The sequence below is a fragment of the Oncorhynchus keta genome, chromosome 17, assembly GCF_023373465.1.
Source record: "Oncorhynchus keta strain PuntledgeMale-10-30-2019 chromosome 17, Oket_V2, whole genome shotgun sequence".
Classification (NCBI taxonomy): domain Eukaryota; kingdom Metazoa; phylum Chordata; class Actinopteri; order Salmoniformes; family Salmonidae; genus Oncorhynchus; species Oncorhynchus keta.
This window is the reverse complement of record NC_068437.1, coordinates 31,492,949-31,517,861: the sequence shown is the minus strand read 5'-3', so window position 1 is coordinate 31,517,861 and position 24,913 is coordinate 31,492,949. Positions and strand designations below refer to the sequence as shown.

Sequence of the window (24,913 nt, the reverse complement as noted above, 5' to 3'; positions counted from 1 at the left end):
AGAGAATTGAGGTAGGGGAAGGGGGAAAGGGAGAGAAGAGGGAAGGGATAGTGAGAGGGTAAATACGAGAAGAGGGAGAAGAGGTAGGGAGGAAAAAGTGTAAATAGATGGTACTGTAGTTGCAGTTGTAATACTGGGGGTTTTGGTGTTACATGGAGCTGATGGATGTAAGGAACGAGACTAGATTAGAGTTGATTCGTCACATGCACAGGGTCGCAGATGTAATAGTAGTGTACTGTGACATTCTTATGCTCCTAGGTCCAACAGTGCAGGTCAAGGATGAAACAATAACATCATAATAATAATAATATATACATATTTACAACTGTAATAATGATAAATGTCCATTGGGGGTGGGGGCAGGGTAAATGTTTGTCGAGGGGGAGGGGGTACAATGTCCATTGGGGGTGGGGGCAGGGTAAATGTTTGTCGAGGGGGAGGGGGTACAATGTCCGTAGGGTGAGCAGCAGGGGGATAGTAGGAAGTCCGGGGGCTGGAGGGGGACAGAGGGACTAGGCTGTGTAACTCTTTTCACTCTACTACACTGTACCCACTGTAGATAAACTACCAATGCCTTGCCAACTCAGTGTGTGATGGGATTGATGGTAGTATCTGTGTGGTGTGTGTGACTGTGTTAAGGGAGTGAGGTGTATGCATGAAAACCAAACTTAGTTGTCACAGTTAGAATAGCTTTTCTATGAATGTCCAACTTCACTCTAAACAGTTATGTGTCTGGCCCTCGTTTAATGATCAGTGCAGGATCAGGTTAGCTTTCCTCAGCATCAGCAGGTAATTAACGTGTGTGTGTGTGTGTGTGTGTGTGTGTGTGTGTGTGTGTGTGTGTGTGTGTGTGTGTGTGTGTGTGTGTGTGTGTGTGTGTGTTGCTCTCGCCTTCTACAGGATTATCTATAAGAGGAGCTTTGTGTGAAAGGGATTCCCCACTGGTGATATCCTCTCATTCTCTGCCATACATCTCTGTGTGTGTGTGTGTGTGTGTGTGTGTGTGTGTGTGTGTGTGTGTGTGTGTGTGTGTGTGTGTGTGTGTGTGTGTGTGTGTGTGTGTGTGTGTGTGTGTGTGTGTGTGTGTGTGTGTGTGTGTGTGTGTGTGTGTGTGTGTGTGTGTGTGTGTGTGTGTGTGTGTGTGCGCATGTGTATCATATACTCTCTATTATACACAAATCACACCTAAATATTTCTACACACACACGCAGCACACGGACAATAGCTCCTCACTGTCACTGGAAGATAATACTATGAGCTACTGGCTGCAGAGCAATGCTGGTTTATAATGGAATTGAGTAATTAGTGCCTTTTCAGGGTCTGCAGAGTGGGTTTAAGGGGAAGCCAAAAAACACACAGCCATGTGTTAGGCAGGCAGAGGTTCTTGGATAGTGCGAAGTTGATGTGGCTGTGGTGGTTAGCCTTAGAAGCAGCGCTACCTGAAGGTCGTATAGCAAAGCATTAAGCTGTCCAATCAAGCTGCAGATGTGTGTGTGTGTGTGTGTGGTCCCAGTGATGTCAGTGACCACATTGCCAACTAGTGCTTTACTAAGTGCTCTCTCCTCTCTGCCTCTGTCTCTCTGTGTGTGTGTTTTGCTTGTGTCTCTGTGTGTGTGCACAGGTTTATACAAGGGAAGTTCATGTGTGTATGTAGAGGGCCCAGCCAACATGCTCAATTTTCCTCCTCTCATCTCCTCTCCTTTCCGCAGGGTGACTCTGTGCTCTTCCCTCCAGCCCTAGTGTCATAGAAAGGAGATGATACCTTCCCACAACCCGTAGCGGACATCACTAGACTCTCTCCAGTCTCTCTACAACCCATAGTAGACATCACTAGACTCTCTCGGGTCTCTCTACAACCCATAGTAGACATCACTAGACTCTCTCCAGTCTCTCTACATCCCATAGTAGACATCACTAGACTCTCTCCGGTCTCTCTACAACCCATAGTAGACATCACTAGACTCTCTCCGGTCTCTCTACAACCCATAGTAGACATCACTAGACTCTCTCCGGTCTCTCTACAACCCATAGTAGACATCACTAGACTCTCTCCGGTCTCTCTACAACCCATAGTAGACATCACTAGACTCTCTCCGGTCTCTCTACAACCCATAGTAGACATCACTAGACTCTCTCCGGTCTCTCTACAACCCATAGTAGACATCACTAGACTCTCTCCGGTCTCTCTACAACCCATAGTAGACATCACTAGACTCTCTCCGGTCTCTCTACAACCCATAGTAGACATCACTAGACTCTCTCCGGTCTCTCTACAACCCATAGTAGACATCACTAGACTCTCTCCGGTCTCTCTACAACCCATAGTAGACATCACTAGACTCTCTCCGGTCTCTCTACAACCCGTAGTAGACATCACTAGACTCTCTCCGGTCTCTCTACAACCCATAGTAGACATCACTAGACTCTCTCCAGTCTCTCTACAACCCGTAGTAGACATCACTAGACTCTCCAGTCTCTCTACAACCCATAGTAGACATCACTAGACTCTCTCCGGTCTCTCTACAAACCATAGTAGACATCACTAGACTCTCTCCGGTCTCTCTACAACCCATAGTAGACATCACTAGACTCTCTCTGGTCTCTCTACAACCCATAGTAGACATCACTAGACTCTCTCCAGTCTCTCTACAACCCATAGTAGACATCACTAGACTCTCTCCAGTCTCTCTACAACCCATAGTAGTTATCACTAGACTCTCTCCAGTCTCTCTACAACCCATAGTAGACATCACTAGACTCTCTCCGGTCTCTCTACAACCCATAGTAGACATCACTAGACTCTCCAGTCTCTCTACAACCCATAGTAGACATCACTAGACTCTCTCCGGTCTCTCTACAACCCATAGTAGACATCACTAGACTCTCCAGTCTCTCTACAACCCATAGTAGACATCACTAGACTCTCTCCGGTCTCTCTACAACCCATAGTAGACATCACTAGACTCTCCAGTCTCTCTACAACCCATAGTAGACATCACTAGACTCTCTACAACCCATAGTAGACATCACTAGACTCTCTCCAGTCTCTCTACAACCCATAGTAGACATCACTAGACTCTCCAGTCTCTCTACAACCCATAGTAGACATCACTAGACTCTCCAGTCTCTAGACTCTCCAGTCTCTCTACAACCCATAGTAGACATCACTAGACTCTCCAGTCTCTCACAACCCATAGTAGACATAGTAGACATCACTAGACTCTCTACAACCCATAGTAGACATCACTAGACTCTCCAGTCTCCCTACAACCCATAGTAGACATCACTAGACTCTCCAGTCTCTCTACAACCCATAGTAGACATCACTAGACTCTCCAGTCTCTCTACAACCCATAGTAGACATCACTAGACTCTCTACAACCCATAGTAGACATCACTAGACTCTCCAGTCTCTCTACAACCCATAGTAGACATCACTAGACTCTCCAGTCTCTCTACAACCCATAGTAGACATCACTAGACTCTCCAGTCTCTCTACAACCCATAGTAGACATCACTAGACTCTCCAGTCTCTCTACAACCCATAGTAGACAGCACTAGACTCTCCAGTCTCTCTACAACCCATAGTAGACATCGCTAGACTCTCCAGTCTCTCTACAACCCATAGTAGACATCACTAGACTCTCCAGTTTCTCTACAACCCATAGTAGACATCACTAGACTCTCCAGTCTCTCTACAACCCATAGTAGACATCACTAGACTCTCCAGTCTCTCTACAACCCATAGTAGACATCACTAGACTCTCCAGTCTCTCTACAACCCATAGAAGACATCACAAGACTCTCCAGTCTCTCTACAACCCATAGTAGACATCACTAGAATCTCCGGTCTCTCTACAACCCATAGTAGACATCGCTAGACTCTCTCCGGTCTCTCTACAACCCATAGTAGACATCACTAGACTCTCCAGTTTCTCTACAACCCATAGTAGACATCACTAGACTCTCCAGTCTCTCTACAACCCATAGTAGACATCACTAGACTCTCCAGTCTCTCTACAACCCATAGTAGACATCACTAGACTCTCTCCGGTCTCTCTACAACCCACCCTACCACACCTAGCGAGTTACAGTCAGTGTGCAGTAAGACACTATATCCCTACCACACCTAGCTAGTTACAGTCAGTGTGCAGTAAAACACTATATCCCTACCACACCTAGCGAGTTACAGTCAGTGTGCAGTAAGACACTATATCCCTACCACACCTAGCTCGTTACAGTCAGTGTGCAGACACTATATCCCTACCACACCTAGCTAGTTACAGTCAGTGTGCAGTAAGACACTATATCCCTACCACACCTAGCTAGTTACAGTCAGTGTGCAGTAAGACACTATATCCCTACCACACTAGCTAGTTAGCTAAGACACTTTATCCCTACCACACCAGTCAGTGTGCAGTAAGACACTATATCCCTACCACACCTAGCTAGTTACAGTCAGTGTGCAGTAAGACACTATATCCCTACCACACCTAGCTAGTTACAGTCAGTGTGCAGTAAGACACTATATCCCTACCACACCTAGCTAGTTACAGTCAGTGTGCAGTAAGACACTATATCCCTACCACACCTAGCTAGTTACAGTCACAGTAAGACACTATATCCCTACCACACCTAGCTAGTTACAGTCAGTGTACAGTAAGACACTATATCCCTACCACACCTAGCTAGTTACAGTCAGTGTGCAGTAAGACACTATATCCCTACCACACCTAGCTAGTTACAGTCAGTGTGCAGTAAGACACTATATCCCTACCACACCTAGCTAGTTACACAGTACAGTAAGTGACACTATATCCCTACCACACCTAGCTAGTTACAGTCAGTGACAGTAAGACACTATATCCCTACCACACCTAGCTAGTTACAGTCAGTGTACAGTAAGACACTATATCCCTACCACACCTAGCTAGTTACAGTCAGTGTGCATAAGACACTATATCCCTACCACACCTAGCTAGTTACAGCACTTATATCCCTAGTTAGCAGTCAGTAAGACACTATATCCCTACCACACCTAGCTAGTTACAGTCAGTGTGCAGTAAGACACTTTATCCCTACCACCACCTAGCTAGTTACAGTCAGTGTGCAGTAAGACACTATATCCCTACCACACCTAGCTAGTTACAGTCAGTGTACAGTAAGACACTATATCCCTACCACACCTAGCTAGTTACAGTCAGTGTGCAGTAAGACACTATATCCCTACCACACCTAGCTAGTTACAGTCAGTGTGCAGTAAGACACTATATCCCTATCCCACCACCTAGCTAGTTACAGTCAGTGTACAGTAAGACACTATATCCCTACCACACCTAGCTAGTTACAGTCAGTGTGCAGTAAGACACTATATCCCTACCACACCTAGCTAGTTACAGTCAGTGTGCAGTAAGACACTATATCCCTACCACACCTAGCTAGTTACAGTCAGTGTGCAGTAAGACACTATATCCCTACCACACCTAGCTAGTTACAGTCAGTGTAAGCACCTAGCTAGTTACAGTCAGTGTGCAGTAAGACAGCTAGTTACAGTCAGTGTGCTAAGACACTATATCCCTACCACACCTAGCTAGTTACAGTCAGTGTGCAGTAAGACACTATATCCCTACCACACCTAGCTAGTTACAGTCAGTGTGCAGTAAGACACTATATCCCTACCACACCTAGCTAGTTACAGTCAGTGTGCAGTAAGACACTATATCCCTACCACACCTAGCTAGTTACAGTCAGTCAGTAAGTGCTAGTTACAGTAAGACACTATATCCCTACCACACCTAGCTAGTTACAGTCAGTGTGCAGTAAGACACTATATCCCTACCACACCACACTAGCTAGTTACAGTCAGTGTACAGTAAGACACTATATCCCTACCACACCTAGCTAGTTACAGTCAGTCAGTAAGACACTATATCCCTACCACACCTAGCTAGTTACAGTCAAGTAAGACACTATATCCCTACCAGCTAGTTACCTAGCTAGTTACAGTCAGTGTACAGTAAGACACTATATCCCTACCACACCTAGCTAGTTACAGTCAGTGTACAGTAAGACACTATATCCCTACCACACCTAGCTAGTTACAGTCAGTGTGCAGTATCCCTACCACACCAGTTACAGTCAGTGTGCAGTAAGACACTATATCCCTACCACACCTAGCTAGTTACAGTCAGTGTACAGTAAGACACTATATCCCTACCACACCCTAGTTACAGTCAGTGTGCAGTAAGACACTATATCCCTACCACACCTAGCTAGTTACAGTCAGTGTGCAGTAAGACACTATATCCCTACCATACCTAGCTAGTTACAGTCAGTGTACAGTAAGACACTATATCCCCTAGCTAGTTACAGTCAGTGTACAGTAAGACACTATATCCCTACCACACCTAGCTAGTTACAGTCAGTGTGCAGTAAGACACTATATCCCTACCACACCTAGCTAGTTACAGTCAGTGTGCAGTAAGACACTATATCCCTACCACACCTAAGTTACAGTCACAGTAAGACACTATATCCCTACCACACCTAGCTAGTTACAGTCAGTGTGCAGTAAGACACTATATCCCTACCACACCTAGCTAGTTACAGTCAGTACAGTAAGACACTATATCCCTACCACACCTAGCTAGTTACAGTCAGTGTGCAGTAAGACACTATATCCCTACCACACCTAGCTAGTTACAGTCTAAGACACTATATTACACACCTAGCTAGTTACAGTCAGTGTACAGTAAGACACTATATCCCTACCACACCTAGCTAGTTACAGTCAGTGTGCAGTAAACACTATATCCCTACCACACCTAGCTAGTTACAGTCAGTGTGCAGTAAGACACTATATCCCTACCACACCTAGCTAGTTACAGTCAGTGTGCAGTAAGACACTATATCCCTACCACACCTAGCTAGTTACAGTCAGTGTGCAGTAAGACACTATATCCCTACCACACCTAGCTAGTTACAGTCAGTGTACAGTAAGACACTATATCCCTACCACACCTAGCTAGTTACAGTCAGTGTACAGTAAGACACTATATCCCTACCACACCAGTAAGACACTTTATCCCTACCACACCTAGCTAGTTACAGTCAGTGTGCATTAAGACACTTTATCCCTACCACACCTAGCTAGTTACAGTCAGTGTGCAGTAAGACACTATATCCCTACCACACCTAGCTAGTTACAGTCAGTGCTAAGTTACAGTCAGTGTGCAGTAAGACACTATATCCCTACCACACCTAGCTAGTTACAGTCAGTGTGCAGTAAGACACTTTATCCCTACCACACCTAGCTAGTTACAGTCAGTGTACAGTAAGACACTATATCCCTACCACACCTAGCTAGTTACAGTCAGTGTACAGTAAGACACTATATCCCTACCACACCTAGCTAGTTACAGTCAGTGTGCAGTCACTATATCCCTACCACACCTAGCTAGTTACAGTCAGTGTGCAGTAAGACACTATATCCCTACCACACCTAGCTAGTTACAGTCAGTGTGCAGTTACAGTCAGTGTTACAGTAAGACACTATATCCCTACCACACCTAGCTAGTTACAGTCAGTGTGCAGTAAGACACTATATCCCTACCACACCTAGCTAGTTACAGTCAGTGTGCAGTAAGACACTATATCCCTACCACACCTAGCTAGTTACAGTCAGTAAGTAGCTAGTTACAGTCAGTGTGCAGTAAGACACTATATCCCTACCACACCTAGCTAGTTACAGTCAGTGTGCAGTAAGACACTATATCCCTACCACACCTAGCTAGTTACAGTCAGTGTGCAGTTAAGACACTATATCCCTACCACACCTAGCTAGTTACAGTCAGTGTAAGACACAGTAAGACACTATATCCCTACCACACCTAGCTAGTTACAGTCAGTGTGCAGTAAGACACTTTATCCCTACCACACCTAGTCAGTGTACAGTTACAGTCAGTGTACAGTAAGACACTATATCCCTACCACACCTAGCTAGTTACAGTCAGTGTGCAGTAAGACACTATATCCCTACCACACCTAGCTAGTTACAGTCAGTGTGCAGTAAGACACTATATCCCTACCACACCTAGCTAGTTACAGTCAGTGTACAGTAAGACACTATATCCCTACCACACCTAGCTAGTTACAGTCAGTGTACAGTAAGACACTATATCCCTACCACACCTAGCTAGTTACAGTCAGTGTACAGTAAGACACTATATCCCTACCACACCTAGCTAGTTACAGTCAGTGTGCAGTAAACACTATATCCCTACCACACCTAGCTAGTTACAGTCAGTGTGCAGTAAACACTATATCCCTACCACACCAAGCTCGTTACAGTCAGTGTACAGTAAACACTATATCCCTACCACACCTAGCTAGTGACAGTCAGTGTGCAGTAAACACTATATCCCTACCATACCTAGCTAGTTACAGTCAGTGTACAGTAAGACACTATATCCCTACCACACCAAGCTCGTTACAGTCAGTGTACAGTAAACACTATATCCCTACCACACCTAGCTAGTTACAGTCAGTGTGCAGTAAACACTATATCCCTACCTAGTTAGTTACAGTCAGTGTGCAGTAAACACTATATCCCTACCATACCTAGCTAGTTACAGTCAGTGTACAGTAAGACACTATATCCCTACCACACCTAGCTAGTTACAGTCAGTGTGCAGTAAGACACTATATCCCTACCACACCTAGCTAGTTACAGTCAGTGTGCAGTAAGACACTATATCCCTACCACACCTAGCTAGTTACAGTCAGTGTGCAGTAAGACACTATATCCCTACCACACCTAGCTAGTTACAGTCAGTGTGCAGTAAGACACTATATCCCTACCACACCTAGCTAGTTACAGTCAGTGTGCAGTAAGACACTATATCCCTACCACACCTAGCTAGTTACAGTCAGTGTGCAGTAAGACACTTTATCCCTACCACACCTAGCTAGTTACAGTCAGTGTGCAGTAAGACACTATATCCCTACCACACCTAGCTAGTTACAGTCAGTGTGCAGTAAGACACTATATCCCTACCACACCTAGCTAGTTACAGTCAGTGTACAGTAAGACACTATATCCCTACCACACCTAGCTAGTTACAGTCAGTGTGCAGTAAGACACTATATCCCTACCACACCTAGCTAGTTACAGTCAGTGTGCAGTAAGACACTATATCCCTACCACACCTAGCTAGTTACAGTCAGTGTGCAGTAAGACACTATATCCCTACCACACCTAGCTAGTTACAGTCAGTGTGCAGTAAGACACTATATCCCTACCACACCTAGCTAGTTACAGTCAGTGTGTAAGTAAGACACTAGCTAGTTATCCCTACCATACCTAGCTAGTTACAGTCAGTGTGCAGTAAGACACTATATCCCTACCACACCTAGCTAGTTACAGTCAGTGTGCAGTAAGACACTATATCCCTACCACACCTAGCTAGTTACAGTCAGTGTGTATATCCCTACCACACCTAGCTAGTTACAGTCAGTGTGCAGTAAGACACTTTATCCCTACCACACCTAGCTAGTTACAGTCAGTGTGCAGTAAGACACTATATCCCTACCACACCTAGCTAGTTACAGTCAGTGTGCAGTAAGACACTATATCCCTACCACACCTAGCTAGTTACAGTCAGTGTGCAGTAAGACACTATATCCCTACCACACCTAGCTAGTTACAGTCAGTGTACAGTAAGACACTATATCCCTACCACACCTAGCTAGTTACAGTCAGTGTGCAGTAAGACACTATATCCCTACCACACCTAGCTAGTTACAGTCAGTGTGCAGTAAGACACTATATCCCTACCACACCACCAGTCAGCTAAGACACTATATCCCTTACAGTCAGTGTACAGTAAGACACTATATCCCTACCACACCTAGCTAGTTACAGTCAGTGTACAGTAAGACACTATATCCCTACCACACCTAGCTAGTTACAGTCAGTGTGCAGTAAGACACTATATCCCTACAGTCACAGTAAGACCTAGCTAGTTACAGTCAGTGTACAGTAAGACACTATATCCCTACCACACCTAGCTAGTTACAGTCAGTGTGCAGTAAGACACTATATCCCTACCACACCTAGCTAGTTACAGTCAGTGTGCAGTAAGACACTATATCCCTACCACACCTAGCTAGTTACAGTCAGTGTACAGTAAGACACTATATCCCTACCACACCTAGCTAGTTACAGTCAGTGTGCAGTAAGACACTATATCCCTACCACACCTAGCTAGTTACAGTCAGTGTACAGTAAGACACTATATCCCTACCACACCTAGCTAGTTACAGTCAGTGTGCAGTAAGACACTATATCCCTACCATACCTAGCTAGTTACAGTCCAGTAAGACACTATCCCTACCACACCTAGCTAGTTACAGTCAGTGTGCAGTAAGACACTATATCCCTACCACACCTAGCTAGTTACAGTCAGTGTACAGTAAGACACTATATCCCTACCACACCTAGCTAGTTACAGTCAGTGTACAGTAAGACACTATATCCCTACCACACTAAGCTAGTTACAGTCAGTGTGCAGTAAGACACTATATCCCTACCACACCTAGCTAGTTACAGTCAGTGTGCAGTAAGACACTATATCCCTACCACACCTAGCTAGTTACAGTCAGTGTGCAGTAAGACACTTTATCCCTACCACACCAAGCTCGTTACAGTCAGTATACAGTAAGACACTATATCCCTAACATACCTAGCTAGTTACAGTCAGTGTGCAGTAAACACTATATCCCTAACATACCTAGCTAGTTACAGTCAGTGTGCAGTAAGACACTTTATCCCTACCACACCTAGCTAGTTACAGTCAGTGTGCAGTAAGACACTATATCCCTACCACACCTAGCTAGTTACAGTCAGTGTGCATTAAGACACTTTATCCCTACCACACCTAGCTAGTTACAGTCAGTGTGCAGTAAGACACTATATCCCTACCACACCTAGCTAGTTACAGTCAGTGTACAGTAAGACACTATATCCCTACCACACCTAGCTAGTTACAGTCAGTGTGCAGTAAGACACTATATCCCTACCACACCTAGCTAGTTACAGTCAGTGTGCAGTAAGACACTATATCCCTACCACACCTAGCTAGTTACAGTCAGTGTGCAGTAAGACACTATATCCCTACCACACCTAGCTAGTTACAGTCAGTGTACAGTAAGACACTATATCCCTACCACACCTAGCTCGTTACAGTCAGTGTACAGTAAGACACTATATCCCTACCACACCTAGCTAGTTACAGTCAGTGTGCAGTAAGACACTATATCCCTACCACACCTAGCTAGTTACAGTCAGTGTGCAGTAAACACTATATCCCTACCACACCTAGCTAGTTACAGTCAGTGTGCAGTAAGACACTATATCCCTACCACACCTAGCTAGTTACAGTCAGTGTGCATTAAGACACTTTATCCCTACCATACCTAGCTAGTTACAGTCAGTGTACAGTAAGTTACAGTCACTAAGACATATCCCTACCACACCTACCTAGCTAGTTACAGTCAGTGTACAGTAAGACACTATATCCCTACCACACCTAGCTAGTTACAGTCAGTGTGCAGTAAGACACTATATCCCTACCACACCTAGCTAGTTACAGTCAGTGTGCAGTAAGACACTATATCCCTACCACACCTAGCTCGTTACAGTCAGTGTGCAGTAAGACACTTTATCCCTACCATACCTAGCTAGTTACAGTCAGTGTACAGTAAGACACTATATCCCTACCACACCTAGCTAGTTACAGTCAGTGTGCAGTAAGACACTATATCCCTACCACACCTAGCTAGTTACAGTCAGTGTGCATTAAGACACTTTATCCCTACCATACCTAGCTAGTTACAGTCAGTGTACAGTAAGACACTATATCCCTACCACACCTAGCTAGTTACAGTCAGTGTACAGTAAGACACTATATCCCTACCACACCTAGCTAGTTACAGTCAGTGTGCAGTAAGACACTATATCCCTACCACACCTAGCTAGTTACAGTCAGTGTGCAGTAAGACACTATATCCCTACCACACCTAGCTAGTTACAGTCAGTGTGCAGTAAGACACTATATCCCTACCACACCTAGCTAGTTACAGTCAGTGTACAGTAAACACTATATCCCTACCACACCTAGTTACAGTCAGTGTGCAGTTACAGTCAGTGTACAGTAAGACACTATATCCCTACCACACCTAGCTAGTTACAGTCAGTGTACAGTAAGACACTATATCCCTACCACACCTAGCTAGTTACAGTCAGTGTACAGTAAGACACTATATCCCAGTACAGTCAGTGTGCAGTAAGACACTATATCCCTACCACACCTAGCTAGTTACAGTCAGTGTACAGTAAGACACTATATCCCTACCACACCTAGCTAGTTACAGTCAGTGTGCAGTAAGACACTTTATCCCTACCACACCTAGCTAGTTACAGTCAGTGTGCAGTAAGACACTATATCCCTACCACACCTAGCTAGTTACAGTCAGTGTACAGTAAGACACTATATCCCTACCACACCTAGCTAGTTACAGTCAGTGTACAGTAAGACACTATATCCCTACCACACCTAGCTAGTTACAGTCAGTGTGCATTAAGACACTTTATCCCTACCATACCTAGCTAGTTACAGTCAGTGTACAGTAAACACTATATCCCTACCATACCTAGCTAGTTACAGTCAGTGTGCATTAAGACACTTTATCCCTACCACACCTAGCTAGTTACAGTCAGTGTACAGTAAGACACTATATCCCTACCACACCTAGCTAGTTACAGTCAGTGTGCAGTAAGACACTATATCCCTACCACACCTAGCTAGTTACAGTCAGTGTGCAGTAAGACACTATATCCCTACCACACCTAGCTAGTTACAGTCAGTGTACAGTAAGACACTATATCCCTACCACACCTAGCTAGTTACAGTCAGTGTGCAGTAAGACACTATATCCCTACCACACCTAGCTAGTTACAGTCAGTGTACAGTAAGACACTATATCCCTACCACACCAAGCTCGTTACAGTCAGTGTACAGTAAACACTATATCCCTACCACACCTAGCTAGTTACAGTCAGTGTGCAGTAAGACACTATATCCCTACCACACCTAGCTAGTTACAGTCAGTGTGCAGTAAGACACTATATCCCTACCACACCTAGCTAGTTACAGTCAGTGTACAGTAAGACACTATATCCCTACCAGTTACAGTCAGTGTGCAGTAAGACACTATATCCCTACCACACCTAGCTAGTTACAGTCAGTGTGCAGTAAGACACTATATCCCTACCACACCTAGCTAGTTACAGTCAGTGTACAGTAAGACACTATATCCCTACCACACCTAGCTAGTTACAGTCAGTGTACAGTAAGACACTATATCCCTACCACACCTAGCTAGTTACAGTCAGTGTGCAGTAAGACACTATATCCCTACCACACCTAGCTAGTTACAGTCAGTGTGCAGTAAGACACTATATCCCTACCACACCTAGCTAGTTACAGTCAGTGTGCAGTAAGACACTATATCCCTACCACACCTAGCTAGTTACAGTCAGTGTACAGTAAGACACTATATCCCTACCACACCTAGCTAGTTACAGTCAGTGTGCAGTAAGACACTATATCCCTACCATACCTAGCTAGTTACAGTCATCAGTAAGACACTATCCCTACCACCTAGCTAGTTACAGTCAGTGTGCAGTAAGACACTATATCCCTACCACACCTAGCTAGTTACAGTCAGTGTACAGTAAGACACTATATCCCTACCACACCTAGCTAGTTACAGTCAGTGTGCAGTAAGACACTATATCCCTACCACACCTAGCTAGTTACAGTCAGTGTACAGTAAGACACTATATCCCTACCACACCTAGCTAGTTAGTCAGTCAGCTGTTACAGTCAGTGTGCAGTAAGACACTATATCCCTACCACCTAGCTAGTTACAGTCAGTGTGCAGTAAGACACTATATCCCTACCACACCAGCTAGTTACAGTGTGCAGTAAGACACTATATCCCTACCACACCTAGCTAGTTACAGTCAGTGTACAGTAAGACACTATATCCCTACCACACCTAGCTAGTTACAGTCAGTGTACAGTAAGACACTATATCCCTACCACACCTAGCTAGTTACAGTCAGTGTGCAGTAAGACACTATATCCCTACCACACCTAGCTAGTTACAGTCAGTGTACAGTAAGACACTATATCCCTACCTAGCAGTTACAGTCAGTGTGCAGTAAGACACTATATCCCTACCAGTTCAGTCAGTGTGCAGTAAGACACTTTATCCCTAGTTACAGTCACTATATCCCTACCATACCTAGCTAGTTACAGTCAGTGTGCAGTAAGACACTATATCCCTACCACACCTAGCTAGTTACAGTCAGTGTGCAGTAAGACACTATATCCCTACCACACCTAGCTAGTTACAGTCAGTGTAAGACACAGTAAGACACTATATCCCTACCACACCTAGCTAGTTACAGTCAGTGTGCAGTAAACACTATATCCCTACCACACCTAGCTAGTTACAGTCAGTGTGCAGTAAGACACTATATCCCTACCACACCTAGCTAGTTACAGTCAGTGTGCAGTAAGACACTATATCCCTACCACACCTAGCTAGTTACAGTCAGTGTGCAGTAAGACACTATATCCCTACCACACCTAGCTAGTTACAGTCAGTGTGCAGTAAGACACTATATCCCTACCACACCTAGCTAGTTACAGTCAGTGTACAGTCAGTAAGACACTATATCCCTACCACACCTAGCTAGTTACAGTCAGTGTGCAGTAAGACACTTTATCCCCCAGCTAGTTACAGTCAGTGTGCAGCTAAGTTACCAGTTACAGTCAGTGTACAGTAAGACACTATATCCCTACCACACCTAGCTAGTTACAGTCAGTGTGCAGTAAGACACTATATCCCTACCACACCTAGCTAGTTACAGTCAGTGTGCAGTAAGACACTTATCCCTACCACACCTAGCTAGTTACAGTCAGTGTGCAGTAAGACACTATATCCCTACCATACCTAGCTAGTTACAGTCAGTGTACAGTAAGACACTATATCCCTGCCACACCTAGCTAGTTACAGTCAGTGTGCAGTAAACAGTTTTCTTTTTCTTTCTTGCCGCCTCCCTCCCCATCTCTTTCATACTTTAAATCTGTCTCTCTCTGTGTCTCTCTCTGTGTCTCTCTCTGTGTCTCTCTCTGTGTCTCTTGCTCCGTCTCTCTCGCTCCGTCTCTCTCGCTCCGTCTCTCTCGCTCCGTCTCTCTCGCTCCGTCTCTCTCGCTCCGTCTCTCTCGCTCCGTCTCTGTGTCTCTATGCTCATTCCTGCTCTAGCCTGTGTCAGATATGATGTGTCAGTCACACAGTCCCATAGCTCGACTTTGTCCAGCCTGCTCCGATTCTGTTTATTCAATAAAGCAGTCATTTAGCAAGCATTGATGACAGCAGGAATATTTATATTAAACAGAACAATAAGCCAACATTAATACGTGAATGTCATTAGAGACCGCTCAGTTGCAGATGGCCATGGTCCTTCACACACACAGTGAGGAAAAATCAGCTGGTGATGGGCCATTCTCACCAGTGTAAATCTCCTGCCCTCTGATGGGGATGTCAATGCATGCAGTTCTCCCTGCTCTTTCTCTCTTATATATACAGCCTGCCGCCACAGAATGAGATGTGCACGTATGGTGTCTTTTCTATTAAAATCACACATCTCCAAATATATAAAAGCTCAGAACGACTACACCAAACCTGGGTGTGTGTGTGTGTTCTTACCTTGGTGTGTAGTTTGGAGAGCTGCTTGTCATCCAGGTGGGACTGTGTGTAGAGACGTCTCTTATAGCGGAACTGGGAGAGGAACACACAGAGACAACACATGGTTACTGGAATAACACTATATTAGTTCATCTGCTAGTTTGTTAGTAAATAAAACAATTCTAGATTAAAAGTAGATATCTCCTGCCTGCCATACTCAATCTGTCAACAGCAGTGTTTATTAGTCCGGTTACAAACCACTGATTTGATAGACAGGTCTCACTGAACACTGTCAGACTGTAGCTAAAACATGTAAACCTTGGGGGGGAGGCGATTGTGTGTGTTTGTGTGTGTATGTGTGTGTGTGTGAGTGTGTATTTCTTCCTACATTATCAGGACCCCAATGTCTTAACAATTCACCTAAATGTCCTGACACGGTAGGAAAACAATAACTTTTTTCATGTCCTGAATTTGTTAAAATGCTATTTTAAGCTTAAGGGTTAGATTTAGAGTTTAGGGGTTAAGGTTAAGACTAGGGTTATGGTTAGGGTTTTGGGGGTTAATGTTAGGATTAGGTTTAGGTACAAACGTCCTGAAATTTTATGAAAATAAAGCTCTGTGTGTGTGTGTGTGTGTGTGCTTTAGGAGTATAAATCTATGGGAGGGCAGAGGGTAGTGAGGCTGGACTAACCTGTCACTCATATCAATAAACTCCTGCCCTGAGGGAGAGAAGACTGATCTGATAGATTTACACTCCTAAAGAACACACACACACACACACACACACACACACACACACACACACACACACACACACACACACACACACACACACACACACACACACACACACACACACACACACACACACACACACACACACAACGCCCAAGGCTGTTAGCCAATGTCTAGATGTGCAGGACCTCTCATGTGGCACTGAGCCCTATCGTGTCCCTGTGGACTATAGGGTTAAACTAAGCTATAACTATGACTGCCTGACATACAGTACACACAGACACATAGCTACTATAGAGATGTTGTTACCACTTATCTCTTATTTTTAGGGCACAGTGCCCTTGGAAGCTAGACATGTTTTGGTAGTCCATGGTAGCATAAGGGTTTGGTGTTACAAATTGGGAAGGTGTACATTACGTGGGAGGAATTTAAAACTTCAAATATCTAATTATCAAGACACAGTAAATCCCTTGGGCTTCTAAAGATCATCATTCTGGCCAATGTGTCCTCTTCTCCGTCGTCTCTCTTCCGTGACCCAGAAACCGATAAGTGGTCGAGGAGAGTGTCAATTCTTTAGCAGTTAAATGGAAGAAGTTCCTCCTCTCCTCAATAACCTCCCTTTGGCGAGGAAGTACAAGTGTATCCTATCCCTTGTCCTTAGTGGACAAATTTAGAAATCTGCCACACCCCCTTTGAATCATCTATTGTAAAAACCATAAACTACTTTTCCTTTTACCTATAAAATGTCTTGCACAATTAACTACATTTGTTTTTATCAGTTCATACATTTATTTTGGGATTCCACCCTGTAAACATAATTTGCCTGATGGCACACGATTGGAGGAGTCTAATTTCATACAAGCGCATTTTCGTCTAGTTTCCACTCTCTTCGCCGCCTCTCCTCAACTACCTTTGACCTTTATCAAAAGGAGTCCAGAGAGGATGGAGGACAGAGGACGCAGGAGTTGAGCAAATCCAATTGAGAAAAGGCCGACTTCAGTCCTATTCTACATGCATCAAGGATTTACCTGCAGACATTCTGCTACCTGAACATGATGCAACTACCTGCAATAACAACATCCTCTACTGTTGCTGAATCCATAACAGAAAAAAATCTATCTGTATTTAGGGAGAAACAGAGCACTTTGCTGATAAGAAAACTATGACATTTTCAAAGCCCACAGGAAAGGAACATTTTGTATTTAAACAATGTCGGCTGACTTTTAATAAATCAAACAATGGATATTATAGAATCATTCACTGCAGAAGGTTGGAGTGCACTCTAGTGAGCTATGTATCTATCTATTTATGGCTCTCTGTCAATCCAGAATTTTTAGAGAGATCTAACGATGTTTACTCTATTGACTGTAAAAACATCACATTTGCTGAGTTTCTATATGATCACAAACCATGATCGACACAGGCTACAAATAACTGCTAGAGATGACAGCTGGGAGCTGGGAACACTGCTGTCAGAGTGTGATTATCGCTGCTGAGTTTCACACATATATTATGCACACATCTTACTCACAGAGCAGACTGGATAATTGAATAATTGACAGGTGACATCAATCTCCTAGTGTTCTCTGGGGGGGCATACGACAGCAACACAATGCACCAAAGTTAATTGTAAGGATTTTTTTGTCAAATGAACAGCTGTCCAATAAGACTAATGTGAAGGCCAAGTTACAGAGGAGGAACTTCTTGATGCAGTTAAAGCCTTTACGTTTGGGAAACCTGCAGGGCTGGATGGCATACCTGTTGAGGGATACCAATCCTTTTTTCAACCACTCCTATAATAATGGTAGATTATCAGATACTCAACAAGAAAGTCTGATTTCATTTTTACTGAAACAGGACCCAAGTGGTAAATATAAAGATCCAGTCCATAAAAAAATTTGAGGCCCCTTACAGTGTTGTGATGCAAAAATGATAGCAAAATGCACCGCGCATAGAATTTAAAAAGGTATTGTCAGATATTATTCATCCTAATCCATTTTTTTTACATGGAGGATACACTGGAGATAATATAAGACAAGTATCTGAAACAATAAAACACTAAGAAAAATCTGGGAAACCAGGCCAGGCATTCATAGCTGACTTTGAAAAGGCTTTTGACAAAGTACAACTGGAATTTATATATAAATGCCTGGAATAGTTAAATGTTGGAGAATACATTGCCTTCAGAAAGTATTCAGACCCCTTGACTTTTTCCACATTTTTTTACGTTATAGACATTCTACAATCAACATTTACATTTAAGTCATTTAGCAGACGCTCTTATCCAGAGCGACTTACAAATTGTAAGTCGAGATCTTGATTTTTATCTTTATTCAGATTACAATAATCTTCAAAATATCGTTATTTAAAAAACAATCAATAGAAAGTTGGTTTCAACTTCAGTTTAATCCACCAGAAAACAAATATTATGGTTGAACTCAAATATACTCATTGATTTAAAAAAAAATCTAAAACATTTTGCATAAAATAAAAAATAAAAAGATGTCTAATCTTTGTAAATTATATCATAAATAAGACTGGTGGAGTTATGTCACACATGTAGCGAACCAAAATATATGGAAATGTCAGCTCTACCCAAAATTACAACCAACGAATTGCAGCATTACCGCAAAAATGGAAGAGGTAAGTGGAAGGGGGAGAAAGTAAGCAACTTGTCTGTCGGCCCTGCATTAAATACCATAATTGGTTAAAGAAAATTGTGCTGAATAAAAAAGTATACCAGTTTCATTTAAGGACCAACAAATTGATAGCTGTCCCATGTGGAATAATTGGGAAGAGATTTTCGGTGTACCGATTTCATGGCACATGGTAACAACTGATAAACATAACGAAGCCGGATTTAAAAAAAATTCAATTTAAATTATTATACAAAATTCTTGCAACCAACAGAATGTTATTTATATGTGGATACAACCATACCATCTCTATAGATTTTACTGCAAAGAGACAGAATCACTTGATCATTTGTTTTGGTACTGTCCATATGTAGCTTGTTTTTGGTCACAGGTTCAAGAAGGGCTGAAGAATTGTAACATTTACCTGCAGCTAACTCTGCAAATAGCACTGCTGGGTGATTTGAAAAGTCATAGTCAATTGATCAATGATATAGTAATAATCTGAGAAAAAATGTTTATCTTTAATTTACAATCTGTTGAACCTATGAGAATGGAAAGTTTCAGAACTTTTGTGAAACTTCACAGCACAGTTGAAAATGGCAAATATAATGAAACTGAATGGTCTTCAGAGATATGTGAAAGGGGTTGAGGGTAGCTGAAGGATGGGACTAAAAACAAACAAAAGATAAATATTGTAAATTATATTATGTCCGTAAATGTATACAGTATGTGTAAGCTGGAAGTAGAAGCCTAAGTGTTGTCGTCCATTAGTTTACTCCAATTAGGGGAGGGGTGGTAGGGTTTGGGGAAACAAAACAATATATGGGGGATTGGAAATTATGCAGAATATTACATTGATGGAAGCCACAATCTATCTGCAATATTAAAGCTGATGAACCCAATAAACCAGAACAACAACAAAAAACACCATGACAGCAACAGGACAGAGAACACACACTCACACACACAGAAACAAACATCCACATACAACACATATTAAATACACCTTAACACACACATAGACACATAGGATGTTAATGAGAGAGGGAGGGGGCAGGCCTACCTCCAGGTATGGTACAGGGGTAGCAGAAGGCAGTGGGTATTCCTTCAGCTGCCTCTCCTCATCCAGGAACTTGCCAGCCTTTCCATTGTGAGCTGGCTGGAAGAGGCCGTAGTTCAGCACGTCCTTCAGGCTCTGGTTCAGAGTACACAGGATATGCTGCTTAGATAACCAGATAGGAGCGTCCACGTCGAACTTCATACACTTCTGAAGGGAGAGAGGAGAGAGCAGGGGACAGTTATGAGTTAGGAGAGGTTAATAATACAGTGCGTGAATACCTAAACAAATGAAAACACACACACACAATCCCAGTGCAACCCTCACACCACCTTACAGTGGTTCCTGAGCACTAGACTCAGGAAGTCAGATTAAACACTGGCATAGGCTCTCCCATCTCAGGCCCCTAGCATATCTTAATATTTAAATGATACATCATGATGCATGCTCTCAATGTTACCCGGAGGTATTGAGGTTAAGTGTCTGGCTCAGGAACAGGACTGAAGCCAGCTATGCCATACAGTATTCAGGATATGATCATCAGTGACCATCTGATCAGCAGTCCATCTATTCATGCACACTGTATAGGGTTTATTCCTAATCATTCTATAACATTAAAACCAGACATGTTATATACTGTATATAACATAAAACCTGTTACGGGAGACCTACAGTTTTGGTAAAACACTTCCTTCTAGTTACCACATTTTGGAGCACTGAGCTATACAGAAAACACTGAAAGAATTCAGAGAGAAGGGAGAGACCGGAGAGAGAAGAGAGGGAGAGAGAGAGAGAGAGAGAGAGAGGAGAGAGAGAGAGAGAGAGAGAGAGAGAGAGAGAGAGAGAGAGAGAGAGAGAGAGAGAGAGGGAGAGAGAGAAGAGAGGGAGAGAGAGAAGAGGGAGAGAGAGAAGAGGGGGAGAGAGAGAGAGAGAGAGAAGAGAGGGAGAGAGAGAGAAGAGAGAGAGAGAGGGAGAGAGAGAGAGAGGGGGAGAGAGAGAGAAGAGGAGAGAGAGAGAAGAGAGGGAGAGAGAGAAGAGAGGGGGAGAGAGAGAAGAGAGGGGGAGAGAGAGAAGAGAGAGAAGAGAGAGAGAGAAGAGAGAGAGAGAGAGAGAGAAGAGAGAGAGAAGAGAGAGAGAAGAGAGAGAGAGAAGAGAGAGAGAGAAGAGAGAGAGAGGGAGAGAGAGAGAGAGGGGGAGAGAGAGAAGAGAGAGAGAAGAGAGAGAGAAGAGAGAGAGAGAAGAGAGAGAGAGAGAGAGAGAAGAGAGAGAGAAGAGAGAGAGAAGAGAGAGAGAAGAGAGAGAGAGAAGAGAGAGAGAGAAGAGAGAGAGAGAGAGAGAGAGAGGGGAGAGAGAGAGAGAGAGAAGAGAGGGAGAGAGAGAGAAGAGAGGGGGAGAGAGAGAAGAGAGGGGAGAGAGAGAAGAGAGGGGGAGAGAGAGAAGAGAGAGAAGAGAGAGAGAGAAGAGAGAGAGAGAAGAGAGAGAGAAGAGAGAGAGAAGAGAAGAGAAGAGAAGAGAAGAGAAGAGAAGAGAAGAGAAAAGAGAGAGAGAGAGAGAGAGAGAGAGAGAGAGAGAGAGAGTAAAAGGAAGCGATTCACAAACCTTCCATAACAAAGCCATCACAAACAGAGAGATGAACCTGGAGAAGAGTCCCTAAGCAAACTGGTCCTGGGGCTCTGTTCACAAACACAAACACACCCTACAGAGCCCCAGGACAACAGCACAATTAGACCCAACCAAATCATGAGAAAACAAAAAGATAATTACTTAACACATTGGAAAGAATTAACAAAAAACAGAGCAAACTAGAATGCTATTTGGCCCTACACAGAGAGTACACAGCGGCAGAATACCTGACCACTGTGACTGACCCAAAATTAAGGAAAGCTTTGACTATGTACAGACTCAGTGAGCATAGCCTTGCTATTGAGAAAGGCCGCCGTAGGCAGACATGGCTCTCAAGAGAAGACAGGCTATGTGCTCACTGCCCACAAAATGAGGTGGAAACTGAACTGCACTTCCTAACCTCCTGCCCAATGTATGACCATATTAGAGAGACATATTTCCCCCAGATCACACAGATCCACAAAGAATTCGAAAACATATCCAATTTTGAAAAACTCCCATACCTACTGGGTGAAATTCCACAGTGTGCCATCACAGCAGCAAGATTTGTGACCTGTTGCCACGAGAAAAGGGCAACCAGTGAAGAACAAACACCATTGTAAATACAACCCATATTTATGCTTATTTATTTTATCTTGTGTCCTTTAATTATTTGTACATTGTGTATATATGTATATATATATATATATATATATATATATATATATATATATATATATATTTATAATATGACATTTGTAATGTCTTTACTGTTTTGAAACTGTTGTATGTGTAATGTTTACTGTTAATTTTTGTTGTTTTTCACTTTATATATTCACTTTGTATGTTGTCTACCTCACTTGCTTTGGCAATGTTAACACATGTTTCCCATGCCAATAAAGCCCTTGAATTGAATTGAATTGAGAGAGAGAGAGAGAGAGAGAGAGGGTGGCAGAGAGAGAGATTAGGAGGGTGGCAGAGAGAGAGAGAGAGAGAGAGAGAGAGAGAGAGAGAGAGAGGGGTGGGGGAGAGAGAGAAGAGAGAGAGAGAGAGAGAGAGAGAGAGCAAAAACTGTTTTCAGGAGGTGGATACACCCCACCAGCGGTAAATCAATCCAATACATCACTGCAACATCAATACACAAGCATCCAACCACAGAACATCTGTTACCTCCCATCAGTACACCACAACCACAGAACATCTGTTACCTCCCATCAGTACACCACAACCACAGAACATCTGTTACCTCCCATCAGTACACCACAACCACAGAACATCTGTTACCTCCCATCTGTACACCACAACCACAGAACATCTGTTACCTCCCATCAGTACACCACAACCACAGAACATCTGTTACCTCCCATCAGTACACCACAACCACAGAACATCTGTTACCTCCCATCTGTACACCACAAGTACAGCCCCATGTCAATACACAAACATAGAACAAAGCCAGCAGAGCTCTGTGTGTACAGTGATAACATCACCATCATATCACCAACACCTCAACTATAAGACACCAGTATCAAAACCACATAGCAGCAGCATCACCATCCTCCCACTGTCTCTACTCTGTCTTTCACTGTACAATTAAACAATGCACGCGCACACGCACGCACACACACACACACACACTGTTCTTATCACAAACACTGTCATTCCCTCTTCAGGGACTCCTCTTCTGCCATTTGCTTGTTCAGAGAAAATAATTTGTTTTTCTCCGAACCCTACAAAACTGACATCAAATACAGCTTTGAAACCAATTCCCTCTTACCTTGGAGAAAGACTGGAGTTTACAGGACACAGGGAGAGAAAACATTGACGAAGATAGGCAACCAGAGAACCGAGAAAACAGAGAGAGAGAGAGAGAGAGAGAGAGAGAGAGAGAGAGAGAGAGAGAGAGAGAGAGAGAGAGAGAGAGAGAGATTAAGAGAAATGAGGCCGCCATGGAGGTTGCTGGGGTTGTTTTCAACACAAACTTACCAATGATGCTGATTGCTGTGATAAGGCTCTGCTATATAATCTTACCCTGAAAACTTTACAACCTAACATATTCTTCAATTAAGGCCCTACTTGGCTGTAGGCCCTACTTGGCTGTAGGGTCTACTTGGCTGTAGGGTCTACTTGGCTGTAGGGTCTACTTGGCTGTAGGGTCTACTTGGCTGTAGGCCCTACTTGGCTGTAGGGTCTACTTGGCTGTAGGGTCTACTTGGCTGTAGGGTCTACTTGGCTGTAGGGTCTACTTGGCTGTAGGCCCTACTTGGCTGTAGGCCCTACTTGGCTGTAGGCCCTACTTGGCTGTAGGCCCTACTTGGCTGTAGGGTCTAGTTGACCATTTGTTTTAGAGCCTATTTTGTCAAATGCCATTGTCCACAGCTGCATTTAGTCCGCGTAAAATTCCACAATTGTTTACTGCTCCAGCTATTGAATACATCCTGACAAATCAAACAGACTTCTTGCACTGCTCTATGTTAGCTACACACAGTCTGAGACTGCCATCGTTGAAGTTGTTTGTGGTGATGTCAAATGGAGGGGTATCGTACAAAACAAAGTAATCTCTAAACAGAGTATCAAAGCCAATGATGTTCTTTCAAAACGCTTCTTCACCCACGTGTGTTTTGGCTCCGGCCCAACCCATTGTTTTTTGGGACCAATCAGAATGGTTAGAATGTGTTTACGTTTTAGAATTGTCGGGGAGGTCCAGGCTCATTGCGGAGAAGAAACTAACATCCATGAGCGTGGCGTATCGTTTGGCTGGAACAAGGAGTATTCTAAGACCTGATTCAGCTAATCAAGGTCTTGAGGATGCTCCCTAGAGCTGGGGCAAAATCCTGCAGATGGATATCTATCTCCCCAGGAGGGGGAAAACACAAACCATTCTATGGATGCTGTGACCAAGTTATGGTCCAAAAATATGGCAGAGCTATCAATAAAAACCGATAAGTAGAGTCAAGATGCTCCCCACTGTCTGGTGTGAAACACCATAGCATTCTCAGTACCATTGTTGTCTACACTGAGGCTGGACAGACATTCAGCGCCCTTTCTTCTCTTACAGTTTCCT

At 43.5% G+C, this 24,913-nt stretch overlaps 1 protein-coding gene and 1 long non-coding RNA gene across 2 annotated transcripts in view; both read right to left on the bottom strand.

The window, feature by feature from the left end:
- The window catches only part of LOC118396267 (SH3 and multiple ankyrin repeat domains protein 3-like), a 260,761-nt gene that overhangs the window by 188,861 nt on the left and 46,987 nt on the right, over positions 1-24,913 (bottom strand). The window contains exons 2-3 of the mRNA XM_052467006.1: positions 20,254-20,457; positions 15,841-15,912 (exon numbers count right to left, since the gene is read on the bottom strand). Of these exons, the coding sequence (XP_052322966.1) occupies positions 15,841-15,912; positions 20,254-20,457 (276 nt within the window). The remainder of the gene's footprint in view (positions 1-15,840; positions 15,913-20,253; positions 20,458-24,913) is intronic.
- On the bottom strand, positions 11,665-14,570 carry LOC127908242 (uncharacterized). Its single transcript, XR_008066455.1, has 5 exons — positions 14,523-14,570; positions 14,371-14,419; positions 12,615-12,711; positions 12,128-12,175; positions 11,665-11,735 (listed from the first exon to the last, which is right to left on the bottom strand). It is a non-coding gene; the product is annotated as an uncharacterized LOC127908242 (long non-coding RNA).